The 18,013-nt window shown below is 39.0% G+C and overlaps 1 protein-coding gene across 1 annotated transcript in view; it reads left to right on the forward strand.

The window, feature by feature from the left end:
• Nucleotides 1–9,623: 9,623 nt before the first annotated feature.
• Lemd3 (LEM domain containing 3) overlaps nucleotides 9,624–18,013 on the forward strand; it is a 68,680-nt gene continuing 60,290 nt past the window's right edge. Inside the window, exon 1 of the mRNA XM_087192247.1 lies at nucleotides 9,624–11,193. Coding sequence (XP_087048373.1) covers nucleotides 9,669–11,193 — 1,525 coding nt within the window. The 5' untranslated portion in view covers nucleotides 9,624–9,668. The remainder of the gene's footprint in view (nucleotides 11,194–18,013) is intronic.

Genomic DNA, 18,013 nt, shown 5'->3' on the forward strand with positions numbered 1-18,013 from the left:
TCAAATGACCAGTGATGTTGAACATTTTTTCATGCATTTATTTGCTATTTCTACTTCCTCATCTGAGAAATGTCTGTTCATTTCAGATGCCCATTTTCAGATTCGGTCTTCAAATTTGGGAGGTCTGATCTTTTTAAGTTCTTTATAGATTCAAGATAGTAGACCTTTGTCTGAGGAAAAGCAGGTGAAGATTTTTCCCACATGTGGGTTGTCTCTTCACACTGCTGGTGGTTTCTCTTGCTATGCAGAAGCTTTTTAATAAGAAGAGATCCCACTTGTTGATCGTTTGTGCTAGTTCACAGGCAACTGAGGTTTTGTTCATAAAACCTTTTCCTACACCGATGTCTTCAAGAGTTCTACCTAACCTCTGTTCCAGCTGGTTCAGAGTTTCTATTTTAATATTTAGATCTTTAATCCATTTCTATTTTAGTTTAGCGCATGGCAAGAGATATAGGTCTAGTTTTAATCTTTGGCAAGTTGAATCCCAATTTTTCCAGCACCATTTATTAAAGAGGCTATCTTTCCTCCAGTGAGGGTGTTTGGCTCTTTTATCAAAGATGAGATGGCTGAGCGTGTCTGGTGTTGTTTCTGCATCTTCTAATCTGTTCCACTGGTCCTCAAGTCTGTTTCTTTACCAACATCATGGTGTTTCATCACAGTAGCTTTGTAGTATAGTTGCAGGTTGGGGATTGGGATACCCCCTGCCATGTCTCTGTTACCTAGAATTGCTTTGGCTATTCTGGGTCCCTTCTTGTTCCAAATGAATTTTTGGATTGTTTTCTCAAGGTCCATGAAGTATGCTGCTGGGATCTCAATTGGAATCGCATTCAATCTATATAGCAGTTTTGGAAGTATGGCCATATTCACTATATTAATCCTTCCTACCCAGGAGCAGGGGATGTCTGTCCATTTTCTGATAGCATCTTCAATCTCTCTTTTCAGAGTGCTATAGTTTTCAGAGAAGAGGTCCTTGATTTCTTTTATTAGGATGATTCCTAGGTATTTAAGCTTTTTGGATGCTATTGTGAAAGGAATTATTTGCCCTATTTCTCTCTCAGTGAGTCTGTCATTGGTGTAGAGGAAAGCTATTGATTTTTGTGTGTTGACCCTGTAACCATCTACTTGACTGAATTTGGTTATTGGGTCTAGCAGACTTTTGGTGGAGTTCTTGGGGTCTTCTATATAGAGTATGTCATCTGCAAATAATGACAATTTGACTTCTTCATTACCTATCTGTATTCCTTTCGCTTGTCTAATTGCTGTGGTTAATGTTTTCAGAACTATATTGAACAAGAGTGGTGATAGTGGATACCCTTGTCTTGTTCCTGATTTGAGTGTGAAGGATTTCAGTTTTTGACCATTTAGTATGATATTGGCTGTTGGTTTTTCATACATGGCTTTATCAGTTTGAGGTAGAAACCATCTATTCTGATTTTTTGTAGGGTTTTTATCATAAATGCATGTTGGATTTTGTCAAATGCTTTTTCTGCATCTATGGAGATAATCATATGGGTTTTGTCCTTGGCTCTATTGATATAGTGTATTACGTTGATTGATTTGCATATGTTGAACCATCCCTGTATCCCTGGGATGAATCCCAGTTGATCAGAGTGTATGATCTTCTTGATGATCTTCTGCACTTTTATTTGCCAGTATCTTATTAAGGATTTTTGCATCTATGTTCATTAGTTAGCTTGGCCTATACTTCTCCTTTTCGGTTGGGTCTTTCTCTGCTTTGAGGATGAAGGTGATGCTTGCTTCCAGGAATGAATTTGGGAGTATTGCTTCCCTTTCAATTTCATTGAAGAGTTTAAACAGTAGTGGTAGTAGTTCCTCTGTAAATGTCTTGTAGAATTCAGCAGTGAAGCCATCAGGGCCTGGGCTTTTCTTATTTGATAAGTTTTTAATTACATTTTCAATTTCATTCGTTGATATTAGGTTGTTTAGAATTTTTAGGTCTTCTTCGTTCAACTTTGGTAATTCATATGTATCTAGGAATCTGTCTATTTCTTCTGTGTTTTCCATCTTATTGGTGTAAAGGTTCTGGAAGTAGGTATTGATGTTCTTCTGGATTTCTGCTGGGTCTGTTGTAATTTCACCCTTTTCATTCCTAATTGGATGGATTTGGGCCTTTTCTTTCCTTTTTCTGATAAGATTGGCTAAGGATTTGTCAATTTTGTTGATTGTTTTGAAGAACCAACTCTTGGCTTCATTGATTTTTTGTATCGTTCTCTTAGTCTCCATTGCATTGATTTCTCCTCTGATCTTTATAATTTCCTCCCTTGTATGAGCTTTGGGCTTGTCCTGTTCTTCTTTTTCTAGAAGCTTGAGGTGCAGCATCAGGTTGTTTAATTGGGCTCATTCTGTTTTCCTAATATGTGTATTTACTGCTATGAATTTCTCTCGTAAGACTGCTTTCATTGTGTCCCATAGATTCTGATATGTTGTATTGTCATTGTCATTTAATTGAAGGAACTGTCTGAATTCTTCTTTAATTTCCTCTGTGACCCATTGGTTATTCAGAAGTGTGTTGTTCAATTTCCACATGTTTATGAAATTTTTCAAGTTTCTTTTGCTATGGATCTCCAATTTCATCGCACTATGGTCTGATAATATACAGGGGATAACTTCAATTCCTTTGCACTTACTTAAACATGTTCTATGTGTGAGTATGTGGTCTATTTTGGAGAATGACCCATATGAAGCTGAGAAGAATGTGTATTCTGATTTTGTGGGGTGGAAGACTCTGTAAACATCTGTTAAGTTCATTTCTTCAAGAGTTCGACTGAGTTCTAGTATTTCATTACTTATTTTTAGTCTAGTTGATCTATCTATTTGTGACAGTGGGGTGTTGAGGTCCCCCACTACAATTGTATTAGTTCATATATGACTTTTCATGTCAGTTAGTATTTGTTTTATATAGTTGGGTGCACTAGTGTCTGGTGCATATATATTTATGATTGTCATCTCTTCCTCTTGGATTGTTCCCTTTACAAGGGTCTAGTGTCCTTCTTCATGTCTCTTAATCAGTGTTGGTTTGAAATCTACTTGATCTGCAAAAAGGATAGCTACTCCTCCTTTTTTTCAGTTCCTGTCACATGGAGTATTGTTTTCCACCTTTTAACTTTCAGTCTCTGAGTTTCATTTTGAATTAAGTGTTTTTCTTGTATGCAGCATATTGTTGGATTTTGCTTCTTGACCCATTCTGCCAGTCTATTTCTTTTGATTGGTGAATTGAGATCATTAAGGTTGATGGTTATAACTGAAACGTATTGACTTGTCATTGCCATGACTTTTTCTTTTTGTTGGGTTCTCCCCCTTTCCATTTAATTTCTTGTCATGCCAGATGGGTTCATTCTGCTTTGCTTCCTGGGGTTGTGATCCTCAATGTCTGTTCCTAGGCTATTGTGTAAAATTCTTTGGAGTGCTGGTTTGGTATTCATGAAGTTCCTAAGGTGCTCTTTGTCATGAAAGTATCTTATTTCTCCATCCCTTTTGAAAGATAGTTTTGCAGGGTACATCAATCTGGGTTGGAGGCTGTTTTGTTTTAGGGCTTGGAATATGTCACTCCAAGCTCTTCTTGCCTTGATGGTTTGTGTTGAGAAGTCTGCTGTGATTCTGATGGGCTTTCCTTTCTATGTGATTTGTTTCTTTTCTCTGACTGCTTGTAGAACTTTGTTCTTCTGTTGTGTTTCTGGAATCTTAACAATTATATGCCTATGTGTAGACTTTTTTTGATCAAGGCTATTTGGATTCCTATATGCTTCACTTCTCTGTATGTCAAGTTCTTTTCCCCTCCTTGGGAAGTTTTCTGCCATTACTTCTGTAGAAATTTTTTTTATGTCATCTGCACTCTCTCCTGTTTCTTCACTGACTCTAATCAGTCTTATGTTATTCTTCTTTGCATTGTCTAGGAGCTGCTGGATTGATTTCTCATGTTCCCTTATGATTTTGAAACAATTTTTCTTTTCCGGGTCATTAATTGCAATCTTATCTTCTATATCTGAAATTCTGTCCTCACATTGGCTCATTCTGCTGTGTAGACTTTAAATGGAGTTTTTCATGTCCTGGAAATCTATTTGCATGTGTTTTATGGATTTCATTTGTTTCCTATGTTGGGATTCCATTATGTTCCTCAGCTCCTCTCTAGATTTATTAATCATGTCTTGCACTAGGAGCACAATTTCTCCTGTTATCTGAGACATTATTTCTGATTTCATTTTTTCCAGATCCCCTTTTGTTGCCAGTTCAGTGGGTCCAGGTTGTTGAGTATCAGAGTGTTCCATCTCATTTCCATTTGGGGTTGCTCTAGGTGATCTGGAAGTCTGGTTTTTGATACTTATTTATTTGTTTTCTCATTGGGGGAGCATGGTGGGCGCTGTTGGCGCCTGTGAGGATCACCTCCTCTGAGCTGGGAGAGGTGGGCCGGGGCCAGGAGCGGCAGTAGGGATGGTGGCCCAGAAGCCCCTTCCTCTGGGCCCGGAGCAGTGGGATGGCAGCTCAGAAGCTCCTACCTCTGGGCTGGGCTAGCCTGAACTTCTTAGTTATAACATCAAAGGAAGAAACATGGAAAGTAAGCAAACCAGCAGTGTCTATCTGTTAAAAAAAAACTTTAGACACAATAAATTTAATATAATTTATATGAGCAAAAAAAAAAAATTCATGCAGTGAGATGCACCAAAACCAAAAAGAGGCTATGATCTCTCCTTTAGCAGAATTAACAGGGAGATTTTACAGGCTGAATATGAAATCAAAGTAAAGATTACTTGATTTGCTGTAGGTAAGCATCTGCCTTATTTGAGTATGATCTGATGGGAAATCCTTAGTTATATAATCAGTTGGATGGTTGGTTATTTATGATTAGCTGAGACTGGTCTTTTTTTTTAAAGTCAGTGTCATAAAGCATTTTCTGTTGTTACAACAGAATACCCGAACCTGGATAACTTATAAAGAAAAGAGATTTACAGCACTCTGAGAGGTTGAGGCACAAGGAGCTCAAAATAAAATTAAAAATTTTAAAAGGGTGGTTTTAAAATAAAAATTTAAAAAGGACTGGGGCTCATTGTGGTGGCCTTTGGTTCAATGCACAGTACTAAAAAAGAAAATAACCCCTGAAAAAACAAAAAATAATAGAGAGAGAGAGAGAGAGAGAGAGAGAGAGAGAGAGAAAGAGAGAGAGAGAGTGTGTTTAGCTAACAGGAGAGAAGAGATATTTAGCTCACAGTTCTGGAGTCTGAAAGTCCAAGATCATGTGGCCGTATCTGTTCAGGTGTACTTCTCTTGCTACTCCATGAATGGTTGAAAAATGAAAGGGCAAATAAGTGCAGATCTTGCAGAACAGAAGTAAGAGGGGTGAGGAACTTGCTCCCAAGGTAACTTACCAGTCTCTCTAGAGCAAGCTCAGTCATTCTTGAGAAAGCATTAATATATTCACAAGGGCTCCACCTCCATGACCTCAAAACACCTCCCATTAGCTATCCCTGCCAATATTGCCACATTGAGGAATGAGACTTCAATATCAGTTTTGGTAGGAGCAAACCATACTCAGATCTTAGCAGTCAGTTATAAGAAATACCTCCAAGTTGAGTTTGCTTACATAAGAGTTCTGAATATGGGAACAACTTTAGGCTGATGGCTTCCTTCTTATTTTTCTTTTTGAAAACATATCCATAAGAGTTCTCAAAAAGTTCAAATTAGGATCACCATATGATCTATTACTCCACTGTGAAGTACTGAAATTCTTCATTTTAAAAGAATTGAAAATAGTTATTCAAACAGATACGTGTACATCAGTGTTCATAATAGCATTATTCACAGTAACCAAAAAATGGAAACAACCAAAATATCCATCACTGGATGGATGGATAAATAAAATGTGGCATATCCATGCAATGAAATAGTATACAGTCATAAAAATAAATGGTACTGATATGTGTTACTGCATGGATAAATCTTAAAAAAAAAACATGCTAAGTAAAAAAAGTCAGACACAAAAGGTCACATAATGTTTGACTTGATTTACATGAAATATCTAGAATAGTTGAATCCATAAAGACAAGGATTATATTAGTGGTTGCTAGGGATTAAGGAGAGAGAGAAATGGTGAATGACTGCTTAATGGGTCTAAGGTCTCCTTTGGGAGTAATGATAATGTTTGGGGACTATGAAGTGGAGATGGTTGCACAACATGTGAATGCATTGTCATTCACTGTACATTTTTAAATGGTAAATTTTGTGTTATGTGAGCTGCACCTCAATAAAAAAATAAAGCAAAAACAAAATGGGGAAAAATGAAACTATTTCCAATATTGAGACTAAAGAGAATAGTCTTTTTTACAATTTTTTTAATTTTAATTTTTTTGTATCCAGGATTGAACTCAGGACCTTGCACTTGTCAGGCAGGCGTGGCACTCTGAGCTAAATTCCTGGATCTAAAGAGGATAGTCTTTAAGGAAACAAACCATCAGGAGTTATCTTTATTTGAATGCAATGTTGGTTTCATATCATTCTATACAAGGTCCTTCAATGTAAGCTGATATCATGATTCCAAAGGGTAACACACTGAAAAATATTTAAGTGGGAACTTGAGGTTAGAAGAAAAGAAAGTAGGGGATTTGCTATATTCATCTTTGATGAGCATGCTTGAAGCAGAGATAAATTAAAGACATCCAGAGGAGAAGATAGTCAGTCTACCTTTCTGGAACTTATCATAAATATTTCCCTTAGTCAGATTTTTGGAAGCTGTGGAACAACAGTGAGCTTGAGATTGTACTCCCTGTCAAGTATCTGTATATAGAATAGCCTGTACTTTAAAAATTAGCCAATCTGGGGCCAGGGGTTTAGCTCAGTGGTGCTGCCTGCCTCTGAAATGCAAGGTCTTGAGTTTGATCCTCTGTACCAAAAAAAAAAGTTAGCCAATCTAGATGCAGGAGTAAGATCCACTGGCAAAGGAAGCAAATGCCAGAAGTGAGAAGTAAAAAGTGTCAGGGCTGAAGCAGTGAAGGTCCTCCTGAGAAAATGTCTAGACTATTCAAACACCCAAACTAAGGGGAATTATAATCTCATACAGTTCCCTGCACTAAATCATCCCCTCAGTATCCTCAGAGAGGAAAGATTTTTTTTCCTAGACCAAATGAGATCATGTGTATAAAGGTTCTTGTAAAGTGTAAAGTTGTATATCAATGCATTGTCATTGCTATTAATATCTGGCAATCATACCTAACATGTTAACAACATACTTGAATGGCATTTTTACATACTTTATTCATTCATCATTTTCAAATTTTTATTCAATACTAATTATTTGCCAAGTGGTGTAGGCAATAGTGTCAACAGTTTTAAAAGGAATAAGTTAAGATTCTGAAAGTCTAAGATTTATCCTAAGGCACATAACTTGGACACTGGAGACTTTGGTTCCTATTTCATTCCAAACCTCTGCCTCCAAAGGCTGAAATGACCAAGAACTTTGTTTACCAAAGCCCCCGATCTTTATTAAATCCTAAATGTGATTATGAATATCTTGAACGAAGTTTAATCAATTTCTACTTCTGTATGTGGAGTGGCATTTTAATTGTGGTTACCTGGAGTTCTCAGGACCCATGCTACTAAATGGGTACATACAATGCTTTACATTATTGACTAGCACTTATTGAGTGTTCACTGTATGTTTATCTCATTTAATCCTTAAAATAGCCTTCAGGGAAAGGTTTGTCATACCTCATTTGTTTGTGTATACAGAAAAGCTCAGGAAGAGTAAATCATTTATCCAAAGTTACAGACGTAAATATAAATGGTCCAACAGTCCCTGTAGAATATTTAAAGGCTCATGAAAATCAGAGGCTAAACCAACAGACCTCTATGATGCTTACCTGAAGGGCCAATAGGGCATGAGACAAATGTTGAACTAAGAATAAAATTAAGAGACAAGACTGGGTCCATACCCACTTTTGTTTAAGGCCAAAGCTCAAAGCCTAACCACTCTGGTCTACTGGGATACAGGAATGGTAAGCTTGTAATAATTTGATTCCCTACCCAGATAATTACGGTAATAAACTTGGAGTCATCATCACAGACACTATAATTTATTATGCCTAGCAGTCATGGACTCAGGAACATTTGTAAATGTTAAAGTCTCAATATTAAGAACCAAGAAGTGACTTTCTACATAAAAGTTTGTGTTTTGGTTTTATTTTGTTTTTATTTCAAGGATGACAAGCTTTTGCTAAAAGTAAAAAATTTGAGGTTATTGAGCCAGGCACAGTGGTGCATGCCTGTAATCCCACCAATCTGGAAGGCTGAGATGGAATGGTTGTAAATTCAATCCCATACTGGATAATTTAGCTGCTTAGTGAGGGCTTGTCTCAAAAAATAAAATGGGGCTGGGAATCTAGCTCACTGCAAAGCCCCTGGGTTCAATACCCAGGATCGGAAAAAGAAAGTTGAGGTGACTAACATTTTTTTTTCTTTATAGAAGGGTATAATGTATTAGGCTACAGTACCTGACAAAAGATTGTAATGTTCGAGATACAGTTCTAGGTGCTGCTGTGTAGCCACTAGGGTACTCAAAATTGCCAGCTCTGCCAGGGTTTAAGGACATGGGAAGTCATTTTCACGAAGTTGGGCAAATTTGTCTTCTGGAATTCATTTCCTATAATGTAAATGAGAGGGCAGGATTCCCAAATCTTAACTGTCTTTGGTTTTGGCATTGTATAGTGTTTTAATCTGCTTCACCAGGTACTATTCTCATGTCAAAATGTTCATCTCATAGCCTTTTAATTCTTTAACTCATTCAACAAACTTGCGTTTCTACTAGTGCTGTGAATAATAGAAGCAAGGGTTCTCTGTGCATGGAGCTAACGGTTCAAAGGGATAACAAATACTTTTAAAACAAATGATAGTATTAATAACTATTGGAAAGGTACTAAGAAGGAAATAGGATGATGTGTACTTCTTCAGTCATAAAACAGATGATAGTGTCTTTCATTTCCCCAAATGACCTTGTAAGGTCATCAGACTTCTATAAAAGAAAAACATGTTAATAACTTACTTTTAACTAATGAACGAATAGCTAGCTATTAATCTTGAAATTTGCATGGTGTCTACTCTAGGTGTCTTGTAACGGGGCTGGTGGAAAGTGGGTTGTTGCTTTTCAAAAAGAGCAGCAAGACAGTCTTTTTTCTTTCTTTCTTTATCAAGCGGACAAACCGAAAAGAATCTAGAGTCGAACAGGAAAATGCCAATCGAGTCCAGCTTTCAGTATTTCTTTTCGTCTCTCAGTTCCCTCTGCAGCAGGAATCTGGAAGAAAACTAATCCATGAACTTGCACGCAAATTTCCTTTCAAGAATTACTGCCCAGTGGCAGGAACCTGGAGGAAGAGGTCACTGTGTGGTTTAGTAAGAGGCGCTTGGAAGGACAGGGTGGTGAGCAGCGGGACAGACGGCCGGAGAGGAGGACGCAGCAGCGGCCCCACTTGAGAGCACAGAAAAAGCCGCGGCGGAGCCTTGCGCCGCTCAGGTGGCCCTTTCCCGCTCAGGTGAGCGCCTCCCCGCCTCCCATTGGCCGAGGCGCTCGCGGTGCCGGGAGGGCGACGCAGCCCGGTCTAGTTCAGGGTCTAGGGCGGCGCGTCACTTCCGGTAGCGCGGAGCTTGTAAAACACCCTGGAGAGAAAATGGCGGCGGCAGCGGCTTCGTCGCCCCAGCAGCTTTCGGATGAGGAGCTTTTTTCTCAGCTCCGCCGTTACGGCCTGTCTCCCGGCCCCGTGACAGAGAGCACCCGCCCGGTCTACCTCAAGAAGCTAAAGAAGCTTTGGGAGGAAGAGCAGCAGCAGCATCGGTCAGGGGGCCGCGGCAACAAGACGCGGAACAGTAATAACAATAACACGGCAGCCGCCACGGTCGCGGCCGCTGGACCCACGGCGGCGGGGGCGGCGGGGGCGGCGGGGATGGGGGTCAGGCCGGTCTCGGGCGACCTGTCCTACTTGCGGACCCCTGGGGGCCTGAGCCGAATCGCGGCCTCGGGTTCGGAGACCCCCCCGGGAGGGCCCGTGGCCGCCGCAGCCGCCCCCACGGCTGGCAGCAAAGTGTTGCTGGGCTTCAGCTCGGACGAGTCGGACGTGGAGGCCAGTCCCCGGGACCAGGCCGGCGGCAGTGGCAGCAGGAAGGACCGGGCTGTGCTCCAGTACCGCGGGCTCAAAGCGCCGCCGGCGCCCCTGGCCGCCAGCGAGGTGACTAACAGCCACTCGGCCGAGCGGAGGAAGCCCCACTCGTGGTGGGGGGCCAGGAGATCGGAGGGCGCGGAGCTGCAGATCCAGTCGGGGAAAGATGCGGCGGTGGAGGACGAGGAGGAGGAGGGAGACGACCGGGAGGACGGAGACCCCGAGGCGGAGGAGCCGCTGTGGGCGAGCCGAGCCGTGAACGGCAGCCGCCTTCTTCCCTACAGCTGCCGGGAAAACTATTCGGACTCGGAGGAAGAGGAGGTGGACGACGTGGCCTCCACCAGACAGGTACTAAAGGATGACTCCTTTTCCCGGCATCGGCCCAGACGCAGCCATAGTAAGCCTCTCTCCCCTTTGACTGCTAAATCTGCCGGCAGCAGGCTGGAGACCTCAGTTCAAGGAGGGGGAGGACTTGCGATGAATGACAGGGCGGCGGCTGCGGGTAGTCTAGACTGGAGTCGAAACCTCGAAGAGGCGGCGACGGAGCAAGGAGGTGGGTGCGATCGAGTGGACTCCAGCCCCATTCCTAGATACCGTGTAAGCTCAAAGAAACTGGCCCCTCTCCTGTCCTCGCCGCTTCCCGACTTGGACTCAACCTTGGATTCGTCTACAGGCTCTCTTCTTAAAACTAACAATCACATCGGCGGTGGGACCTTCAGTGTGGACTCCTCCAGGATTTATTCCAACAGCCTCCCTCCCAGTGCTGGAGCCACCCCTAGTTCACTCAGGATCAATCACGCCAACCATACCGGCTCCAATCATACCTACCTGAAAAACACATACAACAAACAGAAGCTTTCCGAACCTGAGGAGGAACTTCTGCAGCAGTTTAAACGGGAGGAGGTTTCCCTACCAGGAAGTTTCAGTGCTCACTACTTGTCCATGGTTCTCCTAACTGCTGCCTGCTTATTTTTCCTAATACTGGGACTAACTTACCTAGGAATGAGAGGGACTGGAGTATCCGAGGATGGAGGACTCAGTAAGTATTAATCCTACGGGTAAGGTAACGTTGCAAGTGATCTACTTTAGTTGCATGTAGCACTTTACATGAGGTGACTTTTTGGGAGAACGTGGTTTTAACAGCGAAATACAGCAGAATGCATATGTTATCTTTAAGAAAGAACATTATTACCATTATCAGAATGGTAGTTTATGGTTGCTTTTAAAGTTTTCTTGTATGGTGTGAAATTCAAAACAACTCAGAACAGATATTACCAAAATGCATTTGTATGTGGCTTAACTGTCTTTTAGCCTTAAATATTTGTGCATTTGCCAGTTACTCAGGGTCTAGAAGTATTACCGTTATTCAGAATGTTATAAGTATTTTTTTCAAGTTGAATTGTGATTCAAGGCAACATAATACCTTTTGAAATCCAAGTTTTTTATAGAATGAGTATATGTGTAGTAGTTTTGTCATTTCTTTAAAGAAAATGAATATTTTAAAAGCAGTAAGGAATACTTGTTAGTTGATTTCCAGCCCAGTGACCCTCCCCTCCCAACTGTGGAAATAGTAGCTATCACTATGATAAGCCAGTTCAGGAGCTTGCATTAAAATTTATTTGGATTGGTTTCAAGGCCTTGCCATTTATTTACTTGCTGATTGACTGTAGGCAGGTGTGTTCATTCATTCATTAAACCAGCATCTTCTATAAACAACCAGGATACAGTAATAAGTCGATTTATTCCTCCTTAAACACATAAATAAAAACAAATACAGAACATATTTTTGTGGTGGAAAAAGGATAGAGTAATTGATCAGAGGAGGTGTACTGTTTGAGGTGAGACTTGGAACTGGAGGAGATGGCCTTGTAGAGAGACTGGAGCATTCTTGGCAGACATTACAAGAAGAGTAAAGGCCTTGAATTGAGTAAGAGCCTTCCTGTAGAGAAGAGTGCTTAGATCTTCCCTTTCCTAATCTATAGAAAGATGGTAACACTGACTAGGATGATGCTTGTGAAGATTAAAAGAAAGTAAATTAGTGTATGAGTTGATGTTTTGCAGTGCTAGGTCCTCCCCCATTTTTTTTCCTGAGGATTTCCTGTTCTTCCAAGAAGAATTCACTCTGTCATGGTTTGGCTTATTATATCATTTTATTTCAAAATAGATTGAAAGTTGCAGTTAACTGATGCAAAATAGTATAAGCTTTGATTTAGATACAACTAATTCCAAGTTAAACAATAGATTGTTACAATATTGCATAATTTACAAGGGTTGGAAGAGAAGTGAAATCAAGCTCTGAACTTTAATTGCTTCATTGGGAATTGCTGTATTGTGTCCTCCTCCAGATATTTGGGTGGAAAAATTCAAGGGCACACTGGACATTAAACAAGTAAAATTTACATAAATGGCATCACCTATCATCAGTACCTACCAGCATTGGTTGTCTTTGTGATCTGCTGATTTTCTAAGAGCTAAGTGCTTTTCACATATTATCTAATTTAGTCTTCCTAGCAACTCACAGAGAGTGGTGATGTTATCCTTATTTTAATGGGTGACGATGAGATTAAAGTAAGTTTAAAAATGTACCCATAGGTGTACAATTAATGAGTAGTGGGACTAAGATTTAGTTTCAGATTTTTTCCTATTATAAGCTTGTTTCTTAACACTATTTTGTGTATCATTTGTAGAGAGCTTTCTAGATGAGGGAGTACCTTTATTTTATTATGATTAAGAAAATAACTGACTATTTGGTAGGCATTCATACAGAATTACTGTTGAGCACAAATCTCAGTTCACATCTTTTTCATCATTGTTAAGATGAATGATTAATGTTATGTGTAAAATTTCAAGTAGAATAGGATGAGAAGGAATGCTGGTACTCTCCTCCTTCATGTAGGTGGCAGGGAAGAGCTCATAAAGCATTTTAGATTTTAGCAAATGGTAAATGTGAGGTAGTCTGGATAATGGAAAAAAAAATGGCTAAATGGTTAAGATGAAGGTGTTTGGATTTGTTTGATGATTTTGGCCAAACTCTTTAACCTCTGAGCTTCATTTTTACCTGCTAAGTGGGAGTAACAATATCTGCTGTCCATGGAGTTGCTATGAGAATATGAGATAGTTTGGCAAAAAACTTAAGGTGCTATTATTCATAAGTTCAGATGAAATTTGGTATATTTCTGGTAAGCTCTGGTAGCTTATTTCTGTGCTGAAACGTTTAAGTCATTTTCTGTAATTGATATTTGCAGTGCATTTTCTGCTTACTTAACATGTAGTTTTTATTCCATTAAAGATACATTGTAGGGCTGGGGATTTAGCTCAGTGGTTATGCAGCCTGCCTTGAAAGTGCAAGGTCCTAGTTTGATTGATCCCCAACCAAAAAAAAAAGATACATTGTAGAAATTCAGGCAGAAATTTCGAATCAAAGTAAAATGTATACTTAAATGTTTGATATACTTGACATGTTGTGTACCCTGGTAAAAAGAAGTATCTGCTAGTTCAGTTGTTAGTCTGGTCACTGGATGATGTTAGGGTTTCAAGAGTGACTAATTTTTACTCCCTATATTTATGTATTCTGAATACATTGTCATATTCTGATTCTTAACCCCCAAATAGAAAACAGAACAGATTGGCTGTTTTAGGCTTCTGATCATTATTGTATAAAGGGCATGACTTGTATAGAAAGTGTGTCTAGAGGGCCGGGGATTTAGCTCAGTGGTTTCGCCACCTGCTGCGCAAACGCAAGGACCTGAGTTCGATCCCTGGTACCAAAAAAAAAAAAAGAAGAAAATGTGACTAGAAATGAGTGGGTATTATGAGTGAGTATATATTCATTGGTCAACTAATGAGCTTAAGGAAGTACTTTTACTCTGAGTAATTATTTCACCAGAAGATTGTAGGTTATATGTGACTGTCAGCTTTTATTAGTTATTATTTGAATTATGTACAATGTAAATTAGTCTTTTAAATTGTTCTTAATCATTTAATCTTTGGGTTTTATATCAACCTATTTTTATTAGATTACTTTTACTAATTATTAGATTACTGCTTTTAAATCTGAAAAAGTAGAGGTTGGATTACATGATTTTTAAGCATTTTCCCACTTGAAGGTTTAAGATTCCAACTTAGAACTATCAAATCAACTTGAGGATCAGCCTGCATTCAGATTGTTCCATAGATGATTAGATCATGACAATTCCACACACACACACACACACACACACACACCCACACCCACGAAACAGAAAACAGAGTAGATTGGCTGTCTTAGGCTCATGGTCATTATTTTATAAAGGGCATGACTTGTCTAGAAGTGAGTATTACATATACCATTCTTCCTAGTCTTACTCCCACACCTGATACTAATAAATTCAAATATTAGAACCTTTCAGAGCTTCCTTAATATTTTTCATGTAAATATGTGTATGTGTAGATTTCTATTCAACTGTAGAATGCCTATTATTATGTGCCAGAATCAACAGAAATAATGTGAATAATACATGGATATGTGGAAGATGAAATTGTTCTTTTGGAGCTTCTTTTCTAGCAGGGAAGATGGACAAGTAAGCAAGAATTTCAGATACTGGTAGTTAACATAAGGAGATGCTAGCAACTTTGGAGGGGTGGACTGAAGGAATAATGCAGTATGGAATACAAGTAGGCAGGCTTCTCTGAGGTGAAATTTGAACTGAAATCTGAATGACTTGAAGTATTTAGTCATTGACAGGGAGAACATACTGGCAAAAGTAACACTAAGTGCGACTTCTGAAGCAAGAACAAGCTTGTAAGTGGAAGGATCGGAAGGAATTATCAGTGTTGCTGGTATACAATGAATGAAGAAGAAAAAAAGATTGGCAAATGAAGTCAGAGGTTAGGCACAGGCCAAATCATAATGGACTTAAAGGCCTTGAGGGCTGAGTCTGAATTTGAAGTGACATCATGCTATATGATAATGCATATACATAATGCAACTGATTTTTAATTTTTTAAATTTAATATTGTACCATGAATAATTTTTCCATATACTGATTTTAAGTACAAAGGTATCATTTACAAATCTCCCTCTCCACTAGTCACTTTCTCATCTTATAAAAAGTGCTACACTCTGCCATTCAACTCTGTTCTCTAGATGCTGCTCTTCTTAGCCAAGCAGTTCATTCTATTTCCTCCCCTCCTACTCATTCAGTCCTATATAGTTTGATTTTCATTACCAATAATTCCTCTGTAACCTGTCTCCCTCAAGATACCAGTTACTCAGTTTCCACTTCTCACTCCTTTGATTCATTTAGTGCATTAACAACTCCTTGCTTTATTAAACTTTTCTTACCAAAACTTCTGCATTACCACATTCTCTTAGTTTTTGTACTTTTACCTGCCTATGTTTTAAATATTTTTAGTCTCTGGAACTTTATCTTTGGTGCTATCCTTATGTATACATTCCTTAGGCAGTTTAATTCACTCTCCTACGTAATATCTTTCAATTTTGTATTTCACTTTAGATTTCTCTTCTGAATTCTAGACTTACCTGTTTGTTTTATTAGACATCTTTTGGTTGTACCGGAAGTACTAGTGCCAACTGATGCTTTTCTTACTTTCACTTTGTTTTTGCCCCTCTGTTCCTTATTTTAGTTGTGTTCTATCTTCCCAGAGCCCAGGAGAAAGCTTTGTGTTTGCCTGGATTCCTTCCTTTCTTTCCTTCCTCGTAGTTCTCTTTTCTGCTACTTTTGAATCAGTCTTTTCTTTGCATCACCACTGCTTTAGGTTAGTTTCTTACCTGAACTCTTTCACTAGCTTAGTAGGTGTTCTTGCTTCTAGGCTGTAGCTCTTCCAGTCCATTTTTTAGTGCCAGAGCAGTATTTCTAAAGCACACATATAATCATATCTTGTTTAAAATTACTCAGTGGCTTCCTCCTATGGGTTAAATCTAAACTCCTTGGTTAAACTGTTCTAATGTATGGTTCATTTCCTACAAATCTCACTCATCACATTTATTTTCTGGAAAATTGAACTACTTGGTATTTACTGAATAAGTCATGGAATTTTGTGCTTCTGTGCATTTGCACATGCTATTCTCTTCTTTGGGAATGTTTTTTCCTCTCTGTTATTTGGTTTCTGTTCATTCTTACTTGTTTGTTTGGTACCGGGGATTGAATTCAGGTCCTTGTGCTTGCGAGGCAGGCAGCAGAACCACTGAGCTAAATCCCCAGCCCTGTTTCTGTTCATTCTTGAAAGTTGCCTCTGGACATCTTCTTTAACTCCCCACCCTCTTGACTCTGGCTCATTATTCTGTGCTCAAATAAGATCCTTTGCATCCTTCATAGTATTTATTACAGTACATAATTGTGTAGTTCACCATGCCAGATAGATTGTACTTCTTGCATTAATCTTTCTGTAGAAGAATATAGTGGTAAACAGTACAGACTTTTCACTGAGTTTTTGAGTTGAAATCTCTCTTGTCTTCTATCTACTCTGTAACTTTACTAGAAACTTAATTGCCTCAAATTAAAAATAAAAATGATAATACATGCCTCAGGATGGCTTTAAATATTAAGTGCAGTAATGTATATAAAGTACTTAGTGTTATTGCCTGGGTATGTGGCAAACTCATAGAGAGGGAAGTCACGTTAGTATCCATGGCATAAATTAATAACTCAGTAAACATTTGTTGGTTAAATAAATGATCACTTACCAAGACCCCAACACAGGTGGCCCTCTGCATCCATTCTTCATTCATGGATTCTTCATGGGTTCTTCATTCATGGATTCAACCGACTGTGAACCAAAAATACTTGAAAAATCTTGTGTACCACCTGAAGATCAAAAATATTTGAAAATAATGCATCTGAACATGTACAGATTTTTTTGGTCCTTATTCCCTAAACAATAAAATAGAGCAACTATTTATATAACATTTACATAGTATTAGGGATTATAAATAATATAAATGATTTAAGGTATGTGGGAGGTTTTGCATAGGTTATACAAGTAATATATCATGTTACATAAAAGACTTGCACATCTCTGCACAGTGTTATTCCCCCAGAGGTGTGGGAACCAATACTTCATGCATACTAAGGGATCACTGAACATAAGCACTGATTAACTCATTATCTAACTCACTATTTGATTACTTTGTTCCTGATAAGAATTTTTAAACAACAACAAAAAAGCTTATCCTTGCAGAATTCTCCACTAGTAATAATCACAGGAAATGGTTAAGAAATGTAGGATACTGGGGCCAGGGATTTAGCTCAGTGGTTCCAGCACCTGCCTCCCAAGCGCAAGGTCCCGAGTTTGATCTTCGGTACCAAAAAGAAATGTAGGATAGTATGTGATGAATGCTACACTTTTGTAAAAAGGGAAGTTTCACTGAAAGCTCATTCAGGTTTAAATGATTAAAACCCCTGAATTTCAAGTTTGGACTTGATTTTGTGGGTTGAGCAATGGGAATATGTGGAGGATTTAAAGCAGAGAACTAGTGTGATCAAATTGGTCTTTTAAGAAGGATAAACAAATGGTATAGGTAGAATGGTAATAGGATTGGAGGGAAGAGGTGAGGTGATAAACCCTGGAGTTATAAAACCTGAAGGAGGTTGATGATTGTGGGAATGGAGTAGGACTTATGAATCTATTTGAAGAAAGAAATAGATGGGTGACTGCTGTGTTGTTTTAACTTTCTTTATTCTCTATATTTCATTCAGAGTCAAAGATTATTCTGTGCCCACGAATCTGGGTAACTGAGAGAATGGTAATACCGTTGAGATGAAGTACAGATACCAAAGAAGGATCTTGTTTGGGAAAATGTGGTATAGAAAGTTGAATTCATTTTGGTTGTATTGGTTAAGTTGCTCAAGTGGAAATGT

Source organism: Heterocephalus glaber, unplaced genomic scaffold (genome assembly GCF_053883595.1).
Source record: "Heterocephalus glaber isolate CG9 unplaced genomic scaffold, H.glaber_assembly_v1.0 deba00001569, whole genome shotgun sequence".
NCBI lineage: Eukaryota > Metazoa > Chordata > Mammalia > Rodentia > Bathyergidae > Heterocephalus > Heterocephalus glaber.